The 13,854-nt window shown below is 26.3% G+C and overlaps 1 protein-coding gene across 6 annotated transcripts in view; it reads right to left on the bottom strand.

Moving 5' to 3' along the window:
• Positions 1-13,854, bottom strand: part of LOC136968759 (MBT domain-containing protein 1-like) — a 116,435-nt gene that overhangs the window by 15,413 nt on the left and 87,168 nt on the right. For 4 of the 6 annotated variants that reach the window (XM_067262787.1, XM_067262791.1, XM_067262790.1 and 1 more), the window contains exon 17: positions 5,435-5,600. The exons of 1 other annotated variant lie outside the window; for it this stretch is intronic. In XM_067262787.1, coding sequence (XP_067118888.1) covers positions 5,435-5,600 — 166 coding nt within the window. Of the gene's footprint in view, positions 1-5,434; positions 5,601-13,666; positions 13,756-13,854 lie in introns of those variants that run through there. One more of the 6 variants, XM_067262793.1, reaches the window with a different exon arrangement.

Genomic DNA, 13,854 nt, shown 5'->3' with positions numbered 1-13,854 from the left:
ACCCTCCCCAATCTAAAACACATCACAGGTAAACAGAATAAAGAAATGAAGAACAATAATATACTATAAGAATTTGAATAGTAATAAAACATAATAGAGAAGGAATAAATTTAAATCAGTTTAACACTACAGCATATTAAACAGAAACCTTAGAAATCTTTAATAATCAGAAAAAATTGTAAAATAGCAGTAACCAAGAAAGCATAAGAAAATTAACAAGTTTTAAAGCATTTCAGATAATCAACTGTTGTAAGACAAAAATGAGATTACAAGATGAAATGTCCATAGTGAGAGGATCAAAGTTATTGATTGTTTCATCTTTAAAAATCAACTCCAAGGATTAACCTTTGAATGAACTCTTTTCCTCTTTTGTTTAAGGAAAGAGATTTTATATATCTATGGCTTGGAAAAATAAGGGATAATTATTATTATGACCCTTATTCTTCGAAGCCACATATATATTTGTATGCACACACAGACACACACACTCATACAAAATACTTCAGACATTAATTTTACATAGAAATATGGGTAATGATAAGTTTTGTTCTGACCTATTTGATATTATTGTGTTCTGCTACATTTTTTTATTCAGTATAAAATAAAATGCATTGATTTCAAAAATATATAAAAGATTTTCATTTTTCACAGACACTTGAGAAACATTACTTATATGTATTATATATATAAACTTTTCAAAGTTATTATCAACACAAATAGAATTTATAAGATTACATATATTTAAGAATGATAAAACGACATTAAACACCAATCTAGAAAACCTTGTAATCCAACTAACAATGAAAATTTTGCAACAGTATTATAAGACTTCACACAATTTCCAAAGAAATCTGTGGAGCAATGTTCTATGCAACAGCTATTGCCAAAAGAAACAGTCACTTTTTTCTTGCAATTAGAGAATGAAAACTCTCATATTAAAATTTTTCATACAATTAACCTTTAAACTTATCGGTTAATGTAACCTTTGGTGCCAAGATGGTGGCTCGTCTCTGATTCCAGCAAGAAAACAGTGGGACGCACGTTCTAACCTAACCTAACCCATTCTAATAAATTACCATAATTATTAGCAACCAAATTATTAGAATAGGTTAGGTTAGGTTAGGTTAGAACGTGTGTCCCACTGTTTCCTTGCTAGAATCAGAGACAAGCCGCCATCTTGGCACCAACGGTTACATTAACCAAATTATCATTATCAGATGTGTCTGGTCTGAAGCCACTTTTGAATCAAACATCAAATGACAAAACTGTGTAGACTGCTGAAAATTTTCGCACTGTCAAGATTTTTTGTGTTTGTAGCCTGTATTTTTTAGAAGGATAATGGGACTATTTTTATATAGAACTAATACAGATATTGCCTTAGGATAGCATTAACTTCTATAAAATTTGTGTTTAAATGAAGAGAGTTACTATCAGAAACTTATTATCATCATATTACTATAGCGATATGAGAAAGATTTTCCGTAAACTTTTAATTAAAATATTAAAAATTATTATTTTAATAAGAATAAAACAGACTATATAAATACAATAATTTTATATCATGCAACTATCATGCATTTGCATAATATATCTAAAATAGAATGAAATTAATTAAATAATAAATTCAAATGGATTATTTAAGACTCAATAAATCCAAAATTTTTAAACATATAAAATATTATATAATTCTGTATGAATTAGAATATCCATACAATAGCAAACACAAAACACAAATTCATCCAAGAGTTTAAGCAGTTTCTAAAAGTATATATAAAAAGATAATACATTAAAAAATAATGATATAAAAAATTCATATTGTAAAACACACTAATAAAAATAATTTTCACCATGCAAAAATGCAATATACATTGAAATAATGAATGTTTTAGAATAAATATATGTTTATACAATAAAATCCTGAAATATTCAACATTTTCTTCCATATTACAGTAAATAAAAAGAATTTTTTCACTGTTGTATATTTTTAACAGCATTTTTTCATTATATATATTATTTATTTATTTTTTTAAACACAATAGAATTATACATAAAACAATAACAGAATATGGACATTAAAATTTTTTATTCAGAACTATATAATTCATTTATAATTGGAAAATCGTAATCTTTACAAATGTAATTTTATAGTTAATATTAAGTACTTACAGCATTAGGAGTAAATAGTATTATTTGATGAAGTAATCTTAACATCAAAACTATCATTTTCAAAAAGTTTAAACATCAAATAAAATAAAAAGATTCTAAAAATAGGTCTAGTTTTTATATAATTTATCAAAATTTGAAGAGCTGGTGTATTTAATACTGAGTCAGGTGATTAAATCTAAGTTATCTGTATCACAAAAGATACTAAATGCAATATCCTACTTTTAATTTGACTTCACATCATTATCAATACATTGTATACGATGGTGACAAAGTCAATCTTGACTATAAGTTTACTTCAGGATTTTCAACTCAAAATTCATGGTTAGACCAATAACTGCTGTAAAGTACCTACAGTATGGTTTCTGAATAGGCTAAAACTGAAATGTAGAGGAAGTATATGACAGCCTATAACCAAAGCTTTATAATAAATCACATCACTTTCATAAAGACTGATTAAATATTGTTATATAGCTCATATAAAAAAAGAGGTAAGGAGAACAGATTCACATAGGACACTAAGCATGCTTCACTAAGTTATCTTGGCAAGAACTCTATTGTATATCAAGTCTATTGGTAAGGTGACCAATCGTCCTCCGTTAGAGAGAACAGTCCTTCTTTTGTAAGTTCTGTCCTCCCTCAAAAAGTGTCCTCCTACATGTCCTCCTTTTTGATATTTGAAGACTAATCTGTAAATCTCCACATTCGAGTGATGCCGAGCCGATCCATTGCATGTAATGTGAAGTGATGTGTTTGTATTTGACATGATGGTTCATCAAGACTTGGTACAGTGCAGCAAGACGCGATTATGAAACACATGTGCTCTGCACAGAAGACGTTGAGAGAGTGCGCTGCATGCAAGTAGCTTTGTTTACTTCTTACCAAAACATAACACAGCACATACGCATGCAGTAGAGATTATTATAGTGTATTATTGTTGCAATGAATAAAATGTTTCTTTCATTTACAATATTTTTTTCCTTCAATTTGTTTGTGTCCTCCTGTTCATGTAAAAAAAGTTGGTCACCTTACTATTGGTAAATGTGTAAACACCTCCAATAACATATTAATAGTTTACACAGCACAATACTATGAGTCTATCACTAAATACAATACAACAGAACATTATTGTATATCTTTGTTTACACTCTGCATTTGCATCAATGATAGTAAAAACTTAATTATCCAAAACAGTTAAAAAAAATGTATGTATGTGTAGTGTCGTACACACCACGGAGTGAAATACAGAGATATCAAACTCCCCAAGCAACTGGAAATCACTGTCAGTTATCAATTGTGTAGCAAAACTAGGTCATATACATAACATCAAGTTAGATTTTGAATAAATTATTTTCTTTCAAATACAGTAATTGCAAATAGTATTTATTGTTCATGAAACTTGATATGCATAGTGCTTGATGTTGTACCTAAAACAAAAAGAAACAAGTTTCTGGAATATCTGAAATTTTGTCTGAAGATGCCTAGTTCTGTCAATTTCAGATAACTGCATCTCTACTGTATATATTTGACACATCAACTATTCAAAACTGCATATAATGTATTAATTTATACTGAACTTTTACATTTATGTTATTCTCCATGTTAAATGCATTCACTATTATTTTAGTAGGCTGTCATAAATTTTTCCACCTAAATAAAAACTCAATTTAGTTAGAAAACTTTTTGGGACCTGCTAGAATAATGGTAAATGGTGCACGGTGACTGTAAATGTAGTAAAGATTTGCATTTTACTCATTGTAAAAAAGACCTAATTATGGAGGGATTTTTTCATGCTTAATACTACATTATATCTAGTTATCAATTAAAATCAACAGTTCAAATACTTCCAAAATTTTTTAATCATATAGAATTAGCAATAAATTTATAAAAACCTTTTCATATCCAATTGGAAACATTATATGAAATTATTATTAAAAAATTTTCAATAAGACATCAAATTAATATCAGTACAATTTATTATAACAAAAATGTAGACACAATTATGACAGTAATAGAGAGGTTGTGGCCGACGCTTTTGGCCCAAAACGTGAACCTCAGATGTTGAGCGCCGCCATCTGGTAATTCTAGAAGGTTGATAATGGCATTCGCTACATCTAGCATGGCAAGTAGAAGTTTGGCTTAAACTTCTTCATTTTTTTTTATGTTTAGGGTTAAAATTATGATGTATTTTATTAAAATAATGATTATTTAAGCATTTATTAATAATATTGTAAAGAAACAGATGATTTTAATCCAGAAATTGTTTAATTATCCAATTTTTTAGCAAGTGACGTGAAGTGCCTATAGAATTTACATGTATTTATGTTCATGATAGTTTATCATAATTCTGTAGGAGTAGGTTTGTTCTTTCACAGCATCTTCTACCATCAACAGCGTAACACATTTGTAAATTTTCTAAAAATAATTTTCTGAGCTGCTTTCGGATTTACATAAGCCACTACTTCTCTCAACAAAAGTATGAGATAGTCCTATTATCCTATCGTACGGTAGGAGACACGACACTAACTAAAAATAATTATTTAGTGTTATTAAACATCCTATAAATACTTTAAAATAGTTTAATTTGTTTATTTACGTACGCTAGTAACATTCATTGTTGTTAAACGTGTTCCGCCATTTTTCAACAATATCCCATGAGTCAGTGCGCGACATCAATGTGTGGCGCAACATGTTTTACTTGGAGTTCAAATGTCAAACCTATACTTTTGTTTGCCGTACAAGTTTAACGTTTGAACTTCAGCTGCAACCTCTCTAATATTTAAAAATAATAATATTCTTATCAAACTAATATTTATAAATTCATACTGTACACTCAGCTCTTTAACTGAAGTCTTTTATAAAATTACTTTCTTGTAATATCATCACATAGGCTATGTAATAATTCATTAATATATCCATATTCTATTAATATTCTATGTTTAATTAATTTTTTTTAAACTAATTCAAATTTATAAGAGGGGGGGAAACAGGATTTTAATGCATACTCATTTTGAATTAAACAAACTAAAATATTGTAAAATATTTTACTTTTTATATATAATAAAAATTATGATAGTCAGCATATTATGGCAATAATTTTAAACAAAATTTACAAAATGTTTACATATTTAATAATTATGTTTTTTTTTTTATCAATTACAAATTAAAAAGTAAAAGAACTTATTTATATTATATTTATATACAAATTTAATTTATAAATATTTTCCCCTGGAGTATTAGTTTTTTTTTCATGAATACAAAATAAAGCTACCTGTTGGCTAAACATTTGACAGTAGGCACCACATTCATTAATTCGAAGAAATTGTGCTACATCCAAAACATCCCATTGCTCAGGATTAACTTCAGAGTGAGTTGAACTTAAAGCAGGTCCACAAACTGATGTCTTTATATCACTCATTTTCATAATGAAAGGAAATCTATAGTTATGTAAGTACTATATGTTTAAATATATACAGAAAAACAATCTAATTCTTTAGGTCAAATAACTTTATAAATAGAATACAATTTTACCTTTTTCTTTTGTTTTTTTATAACATTAAAAATAATAATAAAAAAAAATTATATAAAACCAATAAAATATAATAAATAAATCTTAAATTATTCTTCAGATAAAAAAAATAAAATTAGATATTATATATTAAGATTTTAAAACACAATATTTTATAATTGAAATTAAATTAACAACAATTTTGATAATTATATAATTAATTTAAAGTAATCATTTTAAATTATATAAAATGGATAAAAACATTTTAATATTAAAAACTGATCTCCAGTCATCTCGCATAAAAAAAAATATAAATTATAAATAAAGAAAAAAAAAATGTGTAACTCGAAAAACAATATTGAATCATTTGGAATTACCACTCAAAATATTTAAACCAGATACAAAATTTTATAAAAACAACCATGATACACACATTAAGTCTAAAGTGCAAAAATGATGATAATTTTATTCTTACAAATATCGCTAATTTTTATTGTAGTATAATATTTCTACAGCATATGTTGTATTTGTAGATTTTTATATATTTGTAATACCAAAAATAGTTAGTGTTATAAGTGTAAATATTTGAAATTAAAAGTAACAAAGTTTTCAATATCTGTAATTTGATCTCCTCTTAAATTACAGGTATACCTCGAGTTACGTCGTTCTCGATTATATGTCGCTTGTCAAAAAAGTATATGGAAAAATAAAAATCAAGTTTAAGTCATTTCATTCTACTTTACATCTGTCTGCCACAAATATCGAAGTCGTAATATCACCAAAAAAGCGTTAAAAGCACGTAAAATCATATTAAAATATGTACATTTACAGTAAATGTTAATATAATCATCATAAATCCTAGAAAACGAAACACGAAAACATCCGTGTTTCTGTGTTGTAGTCTTATTTAGCAATCTTTAAGTGCTCGTTATTGGCGTTTTCCATGGTAGTTTCGACTTACGTCATAACTACACAAGTAAATTCAACTTACGTCGCCTCTCCTGGAACCAATTACTGACGTAAGGCGAGGTATACCTGTATATAGAATAATTACAATAATTTAGTAATAAGAACTTAATAGCTACAAATATTTTTGAAAATTTGTAGCTATTTTACAATAATATTAATATCATATGTATTTTTTTTAATACAAGGTAATTCATTTGGGACTGAACACTCATGTGAAATATCTCCATATAAAATGAAAAGACGAGCAGCACGAAACACAAGAGTAATTTTTTTATTTCACAATGAAGTGGTTGACCAAGGTATATTTTACATTACATGTTATTCAAAAGTGACTGTGCAGTCATAAGATATTGAACAAGGTAAGTGTTCAGAACTGATGAGTGAGTGAATTACAGTTTTACTAAATTACAGTATTCTTACTGTATCTCTGTACAAATATCAGCATGTTCTTATATGTACTGGTACTAACTTGTTTTAGCTTATAAGAGCACTGTATTGCTGTGTTAATGTAATTTAAATATAAATTTTGCCCCATGCTCTTATATGCATGGAAATATGGCAAAAAAATTTTAAAATAACACGTAAATTGGCAAAACTTTCTAATAAAAATTTTGAACGTGCACTTATAAAACATGTTATTGAAAAATGTGTTTACTATCTAATAAAATATAATTCATTCTACATACAAAAACTTGAAATCCAATTAAATAAGTACTTTAACTTTTGTAACTCTTTTTTTAACTAAACAATTCTGTTAATAGCTTATTTAAAAAATATAACACAATTAAAATTTTGAATATAGAAAATAGTTATAAAACATTTCAAAATTGTTAATAATTGTTAAGTCAGATTATCCGAGTCTAAGTTAAAATTCTACAAATGAATTTTTTTTAAAATTTCTAATGTAACGATTTCCTAAATTAAAATAATACTTTATATGCAGTTTATCAATAATATATTATTGGCTGCATATTGGGAGTATTATTCTGAAGTCATTGACTTAAAAAAAATAGTGTTAAATTAATCTATCATCTGTTTAAGAATTTATGTAATTTAATTTAAATCTGCAAAATTTACACACATGATCAACAATTAGCCATTGACAGAATTGTTTTTTTTTCTTTCTTTCTAGATTCTCAATGATGCAATTCATCTTCTTGATCAATTAATTCTGTCTTCTTTTTGAACCATTTGATATCTTGAATTGGTGATCTGAAATTTTCCAATTAACTTTAAATAAAAGAAAAATTTATTAAAATTTCCCAATTTCAGTATATAACGATGAACTGAACAATTACAAATTCTAATAACAAGAGAACAATTAAAAATGGAGTAACTGTACAAGTCTTCATGTTATAGCTTTTTAAATTCATCATTACACAATAAATGTTAAGTATGTACACATAAATACATATATAATTTTCAACAAGTTTTCAACAATATTATAAATAGAGCAATTAAAAATAATTTTAAATACATAATATACTAAAATCATTCCAATTAAAAAACTTTAATATAATTCTCTACATAAATCATTTTAAAAATTTGAATTTTGATCAATTATGCAGGTTATAATATGAGTGATGATTTAACCACATAATTTACAAATTGTTATTTGTAATTTATACATCAATGCCAAAAAACTCTTTACCTTTTCTAAAAAAACATGCAATGTAGTTTCTTTCAAGATAACAGGAGAGTCATATGAAACTATGAGACTATATATATTAAAACATTAAGTATTTGAAAATGTACAAAGTATCAAAAATTATCTAAAGGAAAACTTTCTACAAAATAATCACTTTTAATTGTGCTGAGTATTTATTTATTTTTTAATCTCATTTGATAATTTCAAATTGAATTTTCATTATTTTCTAGTTATACCATATCAAAACAAAGTCATAAATAAAATATTTAAGTTTTATAATGATAACTTTTATTAAAACAATCTCTCAAAAATTTCTGAGATATACAATTGTTCAACCTATTTGTTACTGTGTACTTTTTGCTTCTTTCATTGTACTTAAATAATACATTTTGAATTTTTAATTGTCTATAAACCTGTTTACCAATATTTAAATATATTTTAAAAAATTTTATATATATACAATATATATATTTTCTATTTTCAACTTTTTAAATTCCTACTATTAGTTCACACTCTCCCTATATATATATATTGGGTTGTTCGGAAAGTTCGTAGTGATTTTTAAGAGAAATAAAAAAAATTGTTTTAAAACTAAAAATATACTTTTATTCCATTATGTATGCGCCATTGTTTTTAATGACGTGTTGCCACCTATGGGGCAGCTTCATCATACTCTCTTTGTAGAACTTTCCAGTTTTTCCTGCGAAAAACTGATCCACGTGGTTTTTGCAAGCTTCCAAAGTATCAAAGTTTTTATAATGAAGGGAATTTTGTAGAGAACGGAACAAATGGTAGTTCGACGGGGCAAGGTTGGGTGAGTAAGGGGGTGGGGTAAAACATCCCAGCCTAGTTCCAATAATTTTTGGCGTGTTCGTAAAGACATGTGAGGTCTGACATTATCTTGGTGAGACACAATGCCTTTTCTATTGACCAGTTCCGGACGTTTTTCTTTAATTGCCATGTTCAGCTTATCCAATTGGGAACAATACTTATCAGAATCAATTGTTTGATTCTGTGGAAGCAGCTCATAGTACAGGATTCCTTTCCAATCCCACCAGACAGTGAGCATGACCTTCTTTGGATGAAGACCGGCCTTTGGAGTTTTTAGTGGTGATTCATTTTTCTTACCCCATGATCGTTTTCAGATGATGTTGTTATAAATGATCCACTTTTTATCACCTGTCACTAAACGCTTCAGAAAAGAGTCATTTTCATTTCGTCTTTCAAGAGAATCACAAATGGAGATGCGATCCAGTAAGTTTTTTTCCGTTAAGTCGTGAGGTATCCAAATGTCATAACGATTCACGTATCTGAGCTTCTTTAGAAATTGAAATACAGTACTGTTTGATGACTTCACTATGTCTGCAATCTCTCGAGTTGTGTAATGAGGGTTTTCATCCAATAATGCTTTGATCTGGTCCTCTTCAATAACAGGAGGTCTTCCTGAGTGAAGAGCATCTTCAAGGCTGAAATTACCTATTTTAAATTTTGCAAACCACTTTTGAACAGTTGATTCTGATACAGCACTCTCACCATTAACATCACATATCTTTTTTGCTGTTTGTACAGCATTTTTGCCTTTACGAAAAAAGAAAAGAAATAAGTGTCAATAATGCACGTTGTTCGCATCCATTTTTTGCAATGAGACAAATTAAATGCTATTTGAATAATCTTAACGGTTTTTTTGTGGTTTCAAGATCATTTATCGTAATATTCATTGGTTTGTACAATTCTAATCATTTTTGCGTCAATCGGTGTCTCAACTGTTGGCTATCAAAAATTGCTACGAACTTTCCGAACAACCCAATATACATACATATACATATATATATATATATATATATATATATATCTTGTTCAAATTTTCAATCGTTAATAAAATACTTTTTATTTATCCACTCAAGTTCAAATACATTTTCTTAAACTTGTAGTGGATGACACTTGATGTTAATACAGTTTTTTTCAAATATTAATTCATTAATTAAATTTAATTATTGGTTAATATTACCTGTGGTATCGAAGATGGCGACGGGGAATTTTTTCCCTAGATACTAGACAACGACGGAAAAATTTTTTTCCCCTACGTTTGAGATGGCTGCATTTCTGGTAATCTCGAATCAGATTATCAAGAGATAATCTGGAAGCAAATTAACAATGGATAATCTCAAAGTAGAATACCAAGTGATCTAAACATTAGGGGGCGTACCTGTACTATCTGTCGCATTATGCAAATTAAAATCTTAATAAATTTCTCCGTCGCAGTCTAGTATCTAGGGAAAAAATTTCCCAGTCACCATCTTCAATACCACAGGTAACATTCACCTAATTATTAATACTTTAAATATAGTTTTAGCAGTTTGTAATGAAAATTGAAATCAACAGGCAGTAGCTCAATTGGTAAAATGCAAGGATTTCAGTATTTTTCATGTGAAGGTGAAGAATGCGAGTTCAATTCTTGCGAAAATCGATAAATTTTTGCTTTAAGTAGACGTTTTATCCAAATGATTTTCGAGAGTGAGTTAGCAGTTGTGGCTTAGTGGTTAGAATGAAGGATTTTTCTTAAAAAATAAAATTGAAGAAATTTTATGCTTTAGGTTCAATTCCGATTTCTCTTTCTATTTTGCCACTTAATATTGTGATCCTGACGGAATAAAGTAGGAATTGACTTAAAAAAAATTTTTTTTTATATTACTTGTTTAAAATACATTTGAATAAAATTTATAGCCTTGAACTTAAACACTCAATTCATTTATTATTCATAATTAATTGTTATCTTAATATTCACCATTTTTTTTTTACTTAATTAAATTTCCTTTATACTGGTAAAATCATCACTGTAATAACTTTAATTTACAAAAATTTCTAAAAGAGAGAACATTTTATGAAAATCAGAAATTGTACTACTTAACGCAAAAAATTTAACTTTTAAAAGATTTTTCATCAGAAACTAATGAATACTATTCTAACTTTTCAAAATTATCCAAAACGTAAATCATTTAAAACACGTAATTTTCTACCAATTAATTTTCATAATTTTTTAAGCTATTTCTTAACATAACAATATATACACTGATTACACAAATTATTTTCTTTAAGAGAAATATTGTAATTACTTTGTTTTTCTTATTAAATTATTCAATAAATTTTTTATCTACTTGGAAAGGTTTGCTTATAAAATCTAAATCACATAATATTATACACTGTTCAGGACAATAGATAGCAGAAATAATTTTTTGAGTAAAAAAATACTTAAAAACAAATTGCAATGAATTTTAGACATATTTTCAAATGTCAGCAATTTTATTCCTTTTGCCATATCTTACAGACATAAAATAATTTTGTAATTTATGATATAATAAGCTTTTGTTTATTCAGTGACTTTCTAGCATTACTACAATTTAGATGTGTAATAAATTGGAATAAATTTTTAGGGAATATGGAATATTTATTATTTTCACATACTGATTTAATCAGTTTTGTTTTTATACATATTAAATCATACATTGTAGGAGAAAGTTATATTACAGGCAATTATATACGTCCAACATTCGTTAAGTTCGATATACAATTAAACAGAATTGTCACACATGTCAGGTGTGTTTATGTAACCATATGAATGTGGGAGAGATTTTCCCACCTAGAGAGGGAGAAATTGTGCGCTTTCCTTTGGTGTATCGAGTCGGTGCTGACTAGTGTAGCTGTGTGACTGGTAAGAAACCAGTGTTGTGCTTATTAATTGACGGGTACTAGAGTGTTGCCCAATTGTGGAGAAAATAAATTTCGAGTATTTTTTGTTGTGTTTTAAAGAATTCGTGTACTGTGTTCAGATCATGTAAACAGGAACATTTAAAACATTTTACAACATTCGACAGATAAATTATTATTATGTGTTATAATACTGTAAATGTTATTGGCACTTTCATACATTTATAGAAACAGTAGTTATTAAATATCTGTTTTAAATGACTAACATAAAAAAAGTAAAATAGAGTAAATTTTCCAAATATGCCTAAGACAAAGACCACATGTAATTTTTTCAAAGTTAATAAATGTAAACATTGCTAGTCCCTTGAACTTAAATAAGAAGCACGAATTGATATTTGAAAGTATTATAAAATAACTGAAAATGAATGATCTGTAATGCTATGAATTTTAATTTAAAACATATATGAGGGTGCTTGTCGAAACTTTCTGAACAATACATTATAATCATCATAAAGAATTTAGAATATTTACTTTTCCTTTCAGTTATATTCAGATTAAATATTTAATATTACTACCATGTTTAACAAATAATAACTAGATTTGAAATCTGCTGTTTTAGTATGTCATTATCATCTGTTTCTTAACATAGTGTTTATATACAAAATGCTTACATTTCACTCGGATATCTTCTTTATTGTTTTAAATAAATATAAAAATATGATTTGTAGTTTAAAACTTTGTGCTTCACTATTTAATAGATATAATCCAAACATATACTAGTAAAACAATGGTTTAACACACAAAAATGTATTATATACTTTATCAAGTTAATATTTAAAAAAAAAAACTAATCTTTTATCAGATATAAAGATTCTCAAATAAATTTTTATACAATGATTTGTCATTATATATGAAATCTCAGACATCTTAAATTATTTGTAGCTTGGATTTTAAAATTATCATCTAATTTTAAACAAATCGAAGCATTTAAAATATTACTGTATCAAACAATTTTGATTCGGTGATGCTTTAGACTAACTTTAATCCCAAGTGTAATTAATTAAACAACAAAAAATTTATAAAATTTTGTTAAATGATGTTTTACTCTGTTGAAACTATTTTATAAAATTTTATATTTGGTATTTTATTAACATTTAATTAATAATCCAGTACAGAATGTTAAATTTATTAGAGAATTTACACAAAAATCAGTTCATTTTTATTTTTATCTGAATTTTTATTACTTCTGAATCTGAATTCAAACATAAAAACTGTAGGTACGTACGTATGTATACATAAATAAAAAGATACTCATATTTAATTTAAAAAATTTAACTTTTAAGAATCAAAAAACAACAATAATCTTTTATAAATAGATACTAAACTGACCTTTTCACACATTTCCAACAAAAGCTAATAATCTTTTAATCAATTGTAATTATAATCAAGAAACTATTAACAGTTCAGATAAATTAACAATTCATATTACTATTAATTCATTAACAGTTTTAATTATCAAATTTTAATATACAAAATATAATTTAAGTTGTATAAAGCTTACTCATATCCATATTTATCAGAGAAAATATTTATTAAAATTGTGTTTCAAGTCTGATAAAAAGTCTTTTTATTCAATAATCTTTATTATTTAATCTTCGATAATCAATTGTTTCATTTATAAATGTGTAATAGCTTCAAGTAAAATTTATTCTTTCGTATGAAATTTTAAAAATTTCAAACTTTCAATACTTTGATACATTACCTGAAATTAAATAATTTCATTTATAATTTTTAAAAAATAAATATATATTACATTATTTTCTTTTTAAATTATATTAAAATAATTTCTAATTTATTTCTT

Source organism: Centruroides vittatus, unplaced genomic scaffold (assembly GCF_030686945.1).
Source record: "Centruroides vittatus isolate TY-2023 unplaced genomic scaffold, ASM3068694v2 contig_1520, whole genome shotgun sequence".
In the NCBI taxonomy this organism is placed as follows: Eukaryota; Metazoa; Arthropoda; class Arachnida; order Scorpiones; family Buthidae; genus Centruroides; species Centruroides vittatus.
The sequence above is the reverse complement of the archived record's forward strand: the minus strand, read 5'-3'. Positions and strand labels throughout refer to the sequence as shown.